This window comes from Suricata suricatta, chromosome 8, assembly GCF_006229205.1.
Source record: "Suricata suricatta isolate VVHF042 chromosome 8, meerkat_22Aug2017_6uvM2_HiC, whole genome shotgun sequence".
In the NCBI taxonomy this organism is placed as follows: Eukaryota; Metazoa; Chordata; class Mammalia; order Carnivora; family Herpestidae; genus Suricata; species Suricata suricatta.
Window position 1 is genome coordinate 14135366 of NC_043707.1, and position 13704 is coordinate 14149069.

At 43.6% G+C, this 13704-nt stretch overlaps 2 protein-coding genes across 3 annotated transcripts in view; one reads left to right on the forward strand and one right to left on the reverse strand.

Annotated features, from left to right (window-relative positions):
• Positions 1–13704, forward strand: part of TMC5 (transmembrane channel like 5) — a 48159-nt gene that overhangs the window by 6279 nt on the left and 28176 nt on the right. Inside the window, exons 4-8 of one of the 2 annotated variants that reach the window (XM_029949677.1) lie at positions 2651–2740; positions 7325–7424; positions 10267–10354; positions 10760–11008; positions 13308–13459. In XM_029949677.1, the coding sequence (XP_029805537.1) occupies positions 2651–2740; positions 7325–7424; positions 10267–10354; positions 10760–11008; positions 13308–13459 (679 nt within the window). Of the gene's footprint in view, positions 1–2650; positions 2741–4878; positions 5156–7324; positions 7425–10266; positions 10355–10759; positions 11009–13307; positions 13460–13704 lie in introns of those variants that run through there. The other variant, XM_029949678.1, reaches the window with a different exon arrangement.
• LOC115300088 (ATP synthase F(0) complex subunit C2, mitochondrial-like) lies at positions 1847–2413 on the reverse strand. Its single transcript, XM_029949679.1, is given in 2 exon segments — positions 1847–2107; positions 2110–2413. Coding segments are annotated over 2 exon segments (423 nt in total). The 5' UTR covers positions 2357–2413; the 3' UTR covers positions 1847–1931.

Genomic DNA, 13704 nt, shown 5'->3' on the forward strand with positions numbered 1-13704 from the left:
GGAACGCTGTCACTTCTGCCATGTTCCACTGATAAAATTCACATGATCAAGCCCAGCTTCAGTGGAGTTGTCCAAGGGGTGGTAATGTAATATTTGCTGAACAATTGATCTAATCTACTACAACAGTTTATATATATATAACTGTTGTTATGTCTCAGGATTACTTTAAGCACATTACATGTGTTAACTGATAGATTTATTCCCTCAACAATGCTATGTGTGCACCCATCATTATTCCTGTTTTAAGAGACCATGATATTGAAGCTCAGAGAGGTTAGGTAACATGCCTGAGGGCATCAACTGGTAACAAAGCTGAGAATTGATCCCCAGAAGGAAGTTCAGAACTTCCTGAAATGTAATTTTGTGCATTGTTCATGTCAAAATGTGTTCCATTTTCTCTGTTGAGGAGTTTAGCTTGTAATGTTGACTGTGGGTTGAATAAAAATATCCTGAAATATGACACTGTGTGTAGATGCTGAGCATAGACTGTCCCTGAGAAAATCATGCCATAGGGACACCGGGTGGCTTAGTTAAGCGTCTACCTCTTGATTTTGGCTCAGGTCATGGTCTCATGATTTGTGGGTTCCAGCCTCGCATCAGGCTCCATGATGATAGCACAGAGCCTGGTTGGATTCGCTCTCTCTTCCTCTCTCTCTGTCCCTCCTCCTGCTCAGTCTTTCTCTCAAAATAAGTAAATAAACATTTAAAAAAAATCATGTCATATTTAAAATCTATTCATGCATCATCATAAAATTCTAGAAATAAAAAGAACATCTGTGATTATCTAGACAAGTTTTTTTTGTTTCTTTTTTTATCTTAATTTTTCTTAGAGCAGTTTTAGGTTCACAGTAAAATTGAGGGGAAGGTACAGAGATTTCCCATACAGCTCCTTTCCCCTCCATGCATACCCTCCCCCATTATCAACATCTGCCTCCAGCATGGTACATGTCTTACAATTGATGAACCTACAACAAACATCATTATCTCCTCAAGTCTGTAGTATATAGAATTTACTCTTGGTGCTGTAAAATCTATGAGTTTTGACAAATGTATGACGACACATTTCACCATTCCTGTATCATGCAGAATAATTTCAGTGCCCTAAATTCCCTCTGCTCTTCACATTTATCCCAACCTCCTAGACAAGTACTTCTCAAACTCTTGAGTTGTAAGCCATTAACAAGTTGTGAAGTTCATCCTGAAAAATGAAATGAAAAAGAATGGACTAGAATGAGAATATACTAGAGAGCGTTTTATGTAGTCTAGCAAAGTATTGTTTAGTGAAACTTAGTTTTCAGGTATATATATGTAGGTATGTCCTGGTTCTTAGTGTAATAATCTTTAAAAATTTTATCAAGTTTAAAATTTTGATTCCAGTAGAGTTAACGTACAGTGGTATTATTAGATTCAGATGTACAATATAGTGATTCAGTAATTCTGTACATGACTCAGTGATTATTGTGATAGGTATACTCTTAATTCCTATCCTCCGTTTCACCTGCTCCCTCCCTCCACCCCCACCTCTGGCGACCATCAGTTTGTTCTGTATAGTTAAGAGGCTCTTTTTTTGGTTTGTCTCTCTCCCTGTCTTATTTTCCTTTGCTTGTTTGTTTTCTTTCTTAAATTCATTTTATGAGTAGAACCATACACTATTTGTCTTTCTCTGACTGACTTCTTTTGCTTAGCTTTATAACCTCTAGATCTATCCATCTTGTTGCCAATGGCAAGATTTCATTCATTTTTTTGTTACAGCTGAGAAATATTTCATTGTAACAATTTTTTTATCTTATTAATACAGTATTTATTTGTCTTCCCTCTGTCAAACCCTGAGCCAACCACTTTCCCCAGTATTCCTGGGGAGATAGAGGAAAAGGAACACACAGGGCAGACGAGACACAGGAGAAAGACCTATGGGAGGTGGAGATGGTCCTTCACATGGCGAAGAGGATGAGAAAGGCCACCATCAGGCAAAAGAGCCCCATGGCGTCCGAGAGGGCAAAGCCCAGAATGGCGTAGGAGAAGAGCTGCTGCTTCAGAGAGGGGTTCCTGGCATAACCAATGATGAGGCTCCCAAACACAGTCCCAATTCCAGCCCCAGAGCCAGCCCCCCAACTGTGGCAGCACCAGCCCCGATGAACTTGGCTGCCGTGTCGATGTCCCTCGAAGTAGCGCTGGTTTGGAAACTGCGGCTAGGAATAAGTGAGGTCAGGGGATGTGGGGCTGCCCAGCTGCTGAGGCTCTCATCTGTCCGTGTCTCTGGTGGTTTTAGTGCCACTGTAGACAGTGATCGGCTCAACAGCTGAGAGGTGCTCCTCACCAAGAAGGGGGCGGAGACAAACTTTGCACAGGCGTACATTTCCAGGGGATGAGGGGCTATGGCAGGAGAGCTGCTCCCAGGGCAGAGAAGACAGAGAGGGCTGTAACAATTATTTTTTAACCATGGCTTGTACTTAAATGAGGACCACTGATTGAAGCTGTTTGTACTAAATAGCATTGCTTCCACATCTATGTCCTATTTTCTACCCAAGCATTCAATCATTAGTCTGTTAAGACCTCAAGGTCAAGGTTGAGGTCTTACTGACCATGATGTGCTCAGTAATGTCTAGTGTGGTGGGATTAATTGGTGGTATCTCCTGCCCCTTCATTCCAGTGGACCCTGCTTCTGTGGGTGAAAGTAACCCCCGCCTAGCTTACGGAAACCCACCATTGTCTGGATGCGACTGGCACAAGTCACCCCAAGGTAAGGCTTACATGAATAGTAACCAAAAAAATCATCCTTAGAGAGGAGTGTGTTCAAGGCAACACAGACATCAACATTTCCTTTTGGCCCATGTGTGGTAACTGATGCAGTACGTGCTCAATTTACTACAACAGGGTTTTCTTTTAGATACGTAGACTTTTTTCTCTCCTGGAGATCAAGATACCTTCATCAGGACTCATCAGGACTCTTCTGGTTCCATGTGACAGAAACCCAACTCACATGGGCTGAAAGTGTTGCTACTTGAGAGGGTAACCATGGTTCCCACTAGAGCAGAAAATGGCTTTAACTATTGAGGAAAAAGAATAGCTTTTGGCTTCACTGTCCTGCTCTGCTTAGCTAGCCCGAGGTTGGGGCCTATGGTAAAAGAAGAGTCCCAGAGGCAGAGAGAATTAAGGAAATAGAAGACCCAAAGGTGAATCTGGTTTTCATCGTTTTGCTTTGCATTGGTTTGGATTCTCAAAGCATGTACAATTAGTTGGTGGACAGCCTCCTGAAAAAGCATCACTTTGATGGGTTATGCTTTGCACTGAGGAAGCACCCAGTTCATGGTAGGTACTCATAAATGTTCATTTATTTATAAACGAATAAATGATACATCAGCATCTTGTTATAGGAAGGGGCCAGGCCGAAGTGATTAAGAGGCCTGGCTTTGGGTCTAGATGGACCTTCAGCTCTGCTACTTGCTGGTTTTGTAACCTTAGGCAAATTGCATCTTTGGGCCTCAGTTTTCTTAGCTATAAAATGGGGTTTACCATTGTGATTATGAAAATTAAATTATACACTCTATTTAAAGTACTGGGTCTGCAGTAATGGCAGGTATTTTTACGTTAATTATCACTGGTGGGGAGAAGCAACAGAGTTCCAGTCCAATCCTGCCATTTAATGAAAGCGTGATGAGGACAGCAGTGGGGAGAAGGGAAGGGAGGGCCAACTTATTTCTGTGCACTGCAGTTTCCCCAACTAATAAACAACTTGGCCAAGGTGATTTCCAAATCAGGTCTCTTGGGTAGAAATTGTGTTCAGGTGCCTTGTACTGAAATAGGATGGCTTAGCAATTTGTGTTTCTCACGTAACAAGAAGTGTGGAGGGAAGGAGTTCCCAGTTTGATGGCAGTCTGCCAGTCAGTGCTCAAGGACTGTGCTTCTTCCATAGCATTCTTCCTCCACCATCCTTCTCAGGTGAGTATTTGTCCTCTTATTTGCAAAATGGTGGCCTCTGGTGAGGAAGGAGAAATGGTGAAGGGTAAAAAGTGAAACTAGGCAAACTGTCACCTTTTGAAAAGCATTCCTGGAAGCTCTGTGTCTCATTGGCCAGAAGGGGGTTGCAGGTCCTTTAACCACAAAGGAATGAGAATAATTTTAACTGAGTACAGTGCCTGTACAGGAAAGGTGGCTTCTGGGGGCATGAGAAAAATGGAGAGCAGACATGGGGAGGCAGACAAATGGCAGGCTTGGCTACCCAAGGGAGTCAGGAGATAATTACATTACTATAAATTTTTTTTGAGAGAGAGAGAGAGAGATAGACTCCATGCACAACTGGGGAGAGGGACAGAGCAAGAGCGAGAGCGAGAGCAAGAGAGAGAATACCAAGCAGCCCCCATGCTCAGCACATGAGCTGAAATCAAAAGTCAGACACTCAAAAGACTGAGCCACCCAGGTGCCCCAATAACTGTATTACTGTAAACCTGTCTGGATTTATATAGGCATACGAAATATAAGTGTTAGGCCAGGGGCACCAAACTAAAAAAGGATAATCTTGCCCTTTGATTATGAGTCATTTAGAAGAATCTCTGTCTGCCTTCTGTTTCTAGAACCCTATTGTCTGTAATGAAGGATTCTGTTTCCAATTTCTTACCTAGCTACCAAGACAGAAGCTTCTGCAGAAAAACACACCTCTTCATGAGGAGACCCCCCTGGTACAGATGTAGGCAGTTGTGTTATGATTTGTGTAGGACTGGCTTTGGCAACCTCATCCTTGTTTTTAAAAAGTGTGAATGGGGCATCCCTCTATGATCATCATCATTTTTGCTGGGGGCTCCCGACAATGCCAGTGTGACTGCTCTGTGAGGTCTTTGGAAGGCCCCTCCAGTGGAGAACAAGCATTGGAGGAGGCAAGAGATGCCGTCTGATGACCAACTGAATGAAATCATCATTGAAGTTGAGAATGTTCCATCTCGGGTTGTTCCAGAAAAGACACTGGTGAACTCAAGCTTCAGTATGGTCTCATCCATTTCTGACATTGATGTGACAGACTCTCAGAGTTTCGGCAACTCAAATGCCAAAAAGAGCACGCAGTTGTTGAGGTTTTCTTCATCTCTGAATGAATCATTTTCTCAGACCCTTCGTCGTAGCCCAGGAAGTGTGGGCATAGACACTTCACATGAAAACATTCAAGGTGGTGAGACACTGGGGGAAAGGAGCTAGGAAGGGCTCGAGGAAGGCCTCCAAGTTGTCCATGAGGTTTTTGAATTTCAAGACATCGAATAGGTTGAAGTTTGGTAGATGACCTAAGAATGCTCCAGATGTACCCAGGAAGGGTCACTTTGGGAGCACCTAACACCTAAAAAGGAGTTTACCATGACCAAGCTCACTATCTTATTGTTTTTTTTTTAATGTTTATTTATTTTTGAGAGTGAGAACAAGTTGGGGAGGGACAGAGAGAGGGGGACAGAGGATCTGAAGCTGACTCCTCGCAGTCAGCAACAAGCCTGATGTGGGACTTGAACTCAAGAACTCCAAGACCATGACCTGGCTGAAGTCAGATACCCAACTGACTGAGCCACTCAGGCGCCCCCCAAGTTCACTTTCTGTGCCTGGCAGTCTGCCGAGCACTTCCTTTTTTCCCATCGAATTTAGTTTTACTTATTCCCCACCCTTCGAGGCTGACACATTTGTCACTTCCATTTACTTGATGAAGAAATTAAATGACTTGGTAGACCCCGGGCCCAAATATGGGTCTGTCTGGCTTCCAATCCTGATGCCTCAACCGCTGTCCTGCTTTGGTCCAGTTCTTCCTGACCCTGGATTTGGCAACATAGGATGGTCCTAATGCCAAGTCCGCCATGACACCAGGTCTTCACTGACACTCCTTCCCTGCCTTTCTGCTCCTGAGGCCAAACAGTGTTTTCTCAGCTGCTGTTTCTGTTTCATCTCATAATACTCCAGGCAGAAAGTCCAGCCACTCTCTGTGATTTCTAAGAGGGAAAATATCCACTCACACTAAAGCATTTTGCGGCTTTAGCCCCTTTATTGAAGATTGGGGTGTCTCCTCTCATGCTGCTGTCTCCCCACATCTCTGTGTTCTTTACTCCTTCTCCTTGTCCTTTCTTCCTCTCTGTCTAGCCCCCTCCCTTTGCTCTCAGGAGAGACACAAATTCCTTGTCTTCAGCAGAGTCAGTTGGTGGCCCTCTTCTGGGGATTTCCTTTTCACCCCAACAAGGTCAGTTATAGAGTTCCAGCTCCATACCTCAGCCAGGGAGCCAGCCCACTCCCTCTGATGTTGCACCAGTGAGCAGCACCCCCGGCTTCCTTATTGTTACAAGATGGTGACAGCAGTTCACACGTGGCCGCACAACCACATCCAGAGGAAAAAGATCTTTTTCTTGTTTTTTCTTTTCCGTTCTTTTTTGAGAAGGAAGAAGCCTTTTCCAAGAAACTCCTCAGCAGACCACCCATCACAGAACATTGGCCAATGTCTTGTTAGATGCTCATGCCTAAATCTGTCACCTGCGAGAATCAGCATGGACTCAAGGGATTCATGCCCTGGGCCTGAAGATGGGTCCCACCCTGCAGAAGCTTAGGGCCTTTGGAAAGATGGAGTAGATTCCAAAACAAAATCAGTATTTTATTAAAAAGGAGAGATGAGTAGGGAAGATGACCAACAGTATCTGTTGATACTGAGAAGATGGGGGGTCATTCCAGGGGGCAGAACAGCATAGATGACAACAGTCTAGAAAATGTAAAGAAGATAAGGCCCCTGGGCGGCTCAGTCTGTTAAGTATCTGACTCTGGCTCAGGTCATGATCTCATGGTCCATGAGTTTGAGCCCTGCATCGGGCTCTGTGCTAACAGCTCGGAACCCTGAGCCTGCTTTGCATTCTTTGTCTCCCTCTCTCTCTCTGCTTCCCCCCTCTGCTTGTGCACTCGCGCACTCTCTCTCGCTCTCTCTCTCTCAAAAATGAATACACATTAAAAAAAAAAAAGAAATGTGAAAAAGATGCCTGGGTTTAGAGTGTGGGGGTCAAGCGAAAGTGGTGCCAGCAATCAAGTGAGGGAAGACAGTGAGCCCGACCAGACGTGCAGGGGCTTGTTGGCTTCATTGGATGTTTCTTGTCATAGAAAAAGGGGAAATATCAAATGTTGCATGCAAACATTATCATCTGCTTTGGCATTGAGAAATGTGCCACATTGCCATCTTGTTTTCATTTGTGGCTTTTGGGATCATTGAGGCCATATTCTTTCCTTGTGCCCTTATAAAAACATGTTCTAAGTTCAGTGCTATCTTTTAAAATGCTGATACTCTGTGAAGGAGACAGACTGAAACTCCATTTGTTTTCCTCCACAGGACAAAAGTTAATCGCATCTTTGATACCAATGACCTCTAGAGACAGAATTAAAGCCATCAGGAATCAGCCAAGAACCATGGAAGAGAAAAGGAACCTTAAGTATGAACCCAAAGCTTTTCTTCTTTCCCAGATTTCATGTGAACCTCAGTCTTCTACTTTTGCACCATCTCAGAAAGATAAAGAAATTCATGAGAAAGGACAATCTTGCTACAGAAGAATTTCACATAATCTGTGCAGACACTCCTCTCTCCTCTCAGCTAAAGTGTGAGCTATGCATAGTGAGGTGCTTTCAAAGGGTGGAGTAGGGAAAGCCAGGGAGAGGAACCTTCCAGTGAGGAGGTGTGTTGATACTCCCCTGCGGCCAGGTGATCAAGGTTAGTGTCGCCAGGGATATGTGGTCAGAAGACCACATTCCTTCTGTGGTGCTCTCTCCTAAGGACAGGAACCCCAGTGTCACCGGAGAAGAAATCAGGCAACCCTAATTGAGGGACATTCTACAAAATACCTGACCAGTACTCCTCAAAATGGTCAAGGTCATTAAAAATAAGGGAAGTCTGAGGCACCCTGATGGCCCAGTCAGTTAAGCATCTGACTCTAGATTTCAACTCTGCTCATGATTTCATGGTTTGTGAGTTTGAGCCCTTATATCAGGCTCCATACTGTGTAGAGCCTGCTTGGGATTCTCTCTCTGCCCTTTCCAATCTCTCTCTCAAAGCAAATAAGTAAACCTAAAAAAAAAGTTTGAAAAACTGTCAGAGACTAGATAATTCTTTTTAAAAAAAATTTTAAAATGTTTTAATTTTTTAATTCAGAGAGAGAGTGAGTGTGAGTGTGAGTGCGAGTGGAGGAGGGGCAGATGGAGAGAGAGAATCTTAAGCAGGCTTCATGACTCGGCGCTTGATCCCATGACCCTGGAATCATGACCTGAGCTGAAGGCACACAGTGTGGAGGATTCTAAAGAGACATGACAACTAAATGCAGTGTGGTATGGGATCCTGGAATAGAACACGGCATTCAAGGAAGAATGAGTGAAATCAGAATAGTGTGGAGGTTAGGTAATTGTAATATGCTAACACTAGTTTCTGATTTTGACAAACTACAATGGAAATATCAGATGTTAATAGGAGAAAATGGTGAATCATGTGTAGGAATTTTTTTTACTGTTTTTTCAACTTTTCTGTAAATCTTGAATTACTCAAAAATTCAAAGTTTATCCAAAAAAAAAAAAAAGAAGAAGAAGAAGACCTCAAAAGCTTTCTAAGGCCAGGAATTTAAAAAAAAAAAAAAGAGTGAAAGAGTGAGGGCTGTTTTCGGCTTCAGACTACTTCCCATTTACTGTTCTTCAGCCTTTTGCTTTTTTCTTTTTCTTAATGTTTGTTTATTTTTGAAAGAGAGAAAGAGTATGTGAGCCGGGGAGGGGCAGAGAGAGAGGGAGACAGGGGATCTGAAACAGGCTCTACACTGTCAGCACAGAGCCCAATGTGGGGCTCAAACTCACAAACCACGAGTTTATGACCTGAGCTGATGTCGGGCACTTAACCGACTGAGCCACCCAGGCGCCCCACAGCCTTTTTCTTTTGCAATTTGTCATCTTGGCAGAGACTAGTAGAATGGATGCAACAATTGCTAATAAATAAACCAATAATGTGTTTGCAAAGATAACTTGCAAAGTCTGACAGCAGGGATGGATTTGTCAATAAGAAACTTACATATGGGAAAAAGGAGATCAGGCCAAATCAAGGGAGAGGAGAATGCAGACACAGGACTAGCTGGAGTGATACAGGCTGCCTGGGCGAAGCAGGAGCCCATGTGGGCCGAGCTGTGGAGGATGGAGATGTGGAGACAGGCATTTGGGTGGACAAAGAAAACCAAGAAAGGACCAGAGCAAAGGAGGTGCAATGAATTCATGGAAAGGTAAAGATTCCAACTGTGGCTGGATCTTTCTGAGAACACTCTTCCATTTCTAATGTTTTTGTTTTATTTTTGAGAGGGAGAGCATGCATTTGTGCACACACAAGCACAGGAGGGGCAGAACGAGACCAAGGATCCAAAGGAGGCTCTGCACTGATAGCAGAGAGCCCCACATGGGGCTTGAACTCCCCCACATCGAGGTCATGACCTGAGCCGAAGTCAGATGCTTAACGGACTGAGCCACCCAGGCCCCCCTACACTCTTCCATTTCAAACTCTGCATGGCTACCTCTGTCGTAGAATAAGGGCCTGGTGAGGGCCCCAAAGACTTTACAATAGGATTTTTCAGCCTCAGTATGCACGATATTGGGGGCTGGGTCATTCTCTGTTGTGGGGGACTGTCCAGTTTATTGTAGGGGGCTTAGCACATGCCTGGGCTCTACCCACTAGATGTCAGTAGCAAACCTGTCTCTCTCAGAGTTTCGACCACCAAAAATGTTTCCAGACATTGCCAAATTTTTCCTTGTGGGGGCAAAATCTCCCTAGGTTGAGAAAAACTCAAGGGTGGTTGGACCCTTTCCCCTCCCCCTGCAGTGGTTATCACCTATACACCCTTCCCTTCTCCCTGCTCCTTCCATTCCATCCATCCTGGCCTCCTTGGGGACCCCGTGTTGGCTGTTCCCTAAGCCACGGGATAATCCCTTATCTATACAACTTAGCCCCTCCCCTCCTTCAAGACTTTGCTCAAAATTCCTGATATTTCAAATTATAACAGAGTCCCCATCCCAGAATTTCCTATCTCCTTACCTTGCTCTGTTTTCCTTTTTTTTTCCTATGATACAAATCACTTTGATTTATTGTTTACTGTCTTTCTCTTCCAACTAGGATGTCTCCTCCATGAGGCAGGGAAATCATTCTCTTTATCTCACTACCCAGGTCATGCCTAGCACACCCCAGATGCTCAGTAAATACTTGGGGAATGAAATGATTACAGCGTTGGTATCTCTCCCTTTCTTCTGGCATTCCCACAGGAAAATGGTTGACAAAGAGAAAAGTAAGCAATCCCGCCATATCCTTGAGCTCAACTGCTGTGCTCAGTGTCTGAACTCCTTTTCACGGGTAAGAGGGCTTTACTGCAGTCAACAAAATGGGCATGAGAAGAGGGTAAAACTGGGAGGTGGCAGAGTAGGATGAAAGGTACCGAAGGGGAAGAGGAACCACTGAAAGCCATAGAAATTGGGTCAGTCTAGGTGCAGAGAAATGCAGAGGTGTAAGAGGTTGCTGAGCTACTTGGACAGCATACTGTGAGTGTCACCTTCAACGGCAAACCTGGGGAGGTAATGAAGCACCCCCCTGGAAGAGTGGTCCAGCAGACTAAATGAGATAACGTTTGCAAACACGCTTAGCACGTGCCTGGCACGTTGTAATGCTCTAGAAGCAGTGGCCGGTTTTGCTATTTCGAGACCTGCTCAGTAGGTGTTTGTTGAGTGAATGTCTACCACACGCGTTGTGCCCCTACCCCAGGCTTACCGGAGGTCTAAGAACAGCCTGTCAGAACTGCTTAATTACATCAGCCTGTGGCAGAAGACGTTCAAGGTCATCGGAGGCAAGTTCGGAACCAGCGTCCTCTCCTATTTTAACTTTCTGAGGTGGCTTTTGAAGTTCAACATTTTCTCCTTCATTGTGACCTTCAGCTTCATCGTCATCCCTGAGTTGACTGTGCTTGAAAAGAACACCCTCCAATTCACTGGATTGGAATTTTTCACCGGGGCGGTGAGTTCTCCACTTCCCCCGACCTGGAAACCCATCACCTTGGAAACCTCCGGCGCCCAATCCACAGTATTCTTTTAATTTTTTATTTTATTTTGTTTTTTTCTCTTTCCTTTTTTCTCACAGTATACTTTTTAACAGCAACCATAATTTATTTACCCATCTCCCTATTGAGACTTATAGCCCCTGCCACATGAGTTTACCTTCTAGAAGAGATTTCTGCCATTGGGATTCTATAAACCGGGCCTGACAAACAATAGTCAGGGCCATCTGGCCTGCCTCCTAGTTTTGTACAGCCAATGAACTAAGATTGAGTTCTACATTTTTAAATGGTTGAAAAAAATTAAAACATGGATAACATTTTCTGAAACATGAAAAATATGTGAAATTCAAATTTGTGTCCATAAAGTCCTTTTGGAACACGGTCACGGCCATTTGTTTAGGTGTCTGTGAGGCCTTCCTGCTTCCATGACTGAGTGGAGTTGTGGCTCTAGCTACCAAGCCAGATATTTCCTATCTAGCTCTTGACAGAGAGAAATTGCTGACTCTTAAAGTAGAATGCTCAAAATGAGATTCTTCTATTTATCTTTTTAAATTTCCTTTTCTGTTAAAAATTCTTCATTGGGATAAGTGTGTTAAAGGAGAATTATTCTGTAAACTTCATTTTCACTTTTCTCCTAATTGTGATATATATTTTTACTTAATTATTTTTTAGGGGTGCCTGGGTGGCTAGTCAGTTAAGTGTCCAATGTTGGCTCAGGTCATGATCTCACAGTTCATGAGTTCGAGCTCCACTTCGAGCTCTGTGCTGACAGCTCAGAGCCTGGAGCCTGCTTCGGATTCTGTGTCTCCCTCTCTCTGTGATCCTCCCCTGCTCACGCCATCTCTCTCTCTCAAAAATAAAAATAAACATTAAAATCTTTTAAATTCATTTTAAAAATTTTATTTACTTATTTTGAGACAGAGCACAAGCAGGTGAGGAGCAGGGGGTGGGGAGAGAGAATCGCAAATACAGTCCACATTGTCAACACAGAGCCAGATGTGGAGCTCAAACCCTTGAACCATGAGATCATGACCTGAGCCGAGATAAAGAGTTGGACATTTAACTAACTGAGCCCCCCAGGTGCCCTGATATATATTTTTTATTTGTGTGCATATATATATATATATATATATATATATATAACATTTTATTATGAAAAATGTCAAACGTACAGGAAATAAAGAGTAGTAAGTGAACACTCATATGCCCACTATTTAGGTTTCTAAATTGTTAACATTTTGCCACATTGTTTTATCTTACTATTTTTTGAAAGAATTTTGCAGTAAAGTACAGATATTATGACATTTTACTCCAAATTTCTTCAACATGCATCTTGCAAAATAAGGACATTTTCTGCAGTTATCACACTTAGCAAAATTAAAAATTAATATCACCTAAAATCCACGCTGTATTCAAATCTTCCCACATGTTCCCAAAATGTCTTTCATAACTTGCTCTTTCAGACCAGGATCCAATTAAAGCCCACACTTTGCATTCAGTTGTTTTTTCTCTGAATTCTCAATTAATCTAGAATGATCTCTCCAGACACAGCCCCCTTTACTCTTGACATTGGCTTGTTGCAGAAATTACAGACCAGTTGTCATACAAACCCCAACGTCCTACCTTCTGGAATCATTTGACTGTTTCTTTATGGTCTCTCTGACTTGTTCCTCTGGCCCCTATTTCCTGTAAATTGCAACTTAGACCTAATGGCTTGATTTGTTTCATATCAAATATGTTTTTTTTTATGTCTTATTTATTTTTGATACTGAGAGAGACAGAGCATGAGAGGGGGAGGGGCAGAGAGAGGAGACACAGAACTGGAAGCAGGCTCCAGGCTCTGAGCTGGCTATCAGCACAGAGCCTGACACGGGGCTCGAACCCACGAACATGAGATCTGACCTGAGCCGAAGTCGGAGGCTTAACCGACTGAGCCACCCAGGCGCCCCTCATATCAAATATGTTTGACCATAATACTTAACAGATGACAAAGGCCCATCATGGCTGGCTGTCCTGGTTTTAGTCATGCTTTGCCTAGTCCCTGGGTTCAGGTGGTGACGGCTAGGTCCCTTCATTGTTAGGAGAGTTTGAGAATTCTTTCTCAACTCTAAGAGCCTGGTGATAAAACCTTTCCTTGCAAACAAAATGTGGAAACTGACCGAGGCAAGTTTCTTACAGATGGAAAAGGTGAAGGGTGCTGACCAAAGTCATTGTTTTCTCGAGAGACCCACCTGACCTCGGGTTGATTGTCCCTTTCAGGGTTATTTTCGGGACACAGTGATGTACTACGGCTTTTACACCAATTCTACTATCCGACACGGGAGCAGCGGGCCACCCTACAACATGCAACTGGCCTACATCTTCACAACCGCCGCGTGTTTGATCATCTGTTTTTTCAGTTTGCTCTTCAGGTAGGGAGTGTCTGCATATCTAGATCCTTTTTCTGGATTTAGGTAAAATTCAAGAGAGTCAAAAGTTTCCCAGGAAACAGATTCTCTGCAATTTTGACTTTCTATCGCTGTCTGATCATTCCTGTTTTATTACATGAATCTAAGGTTGGGTAGAGAAGAGAGGCTTTTGTGTGCTTTCAAAGAAGTTGGTCAGGAAAATAGGGATGCAGTGACCCAACTAGGTGTATAGAAGGAAGGGCAGGGAC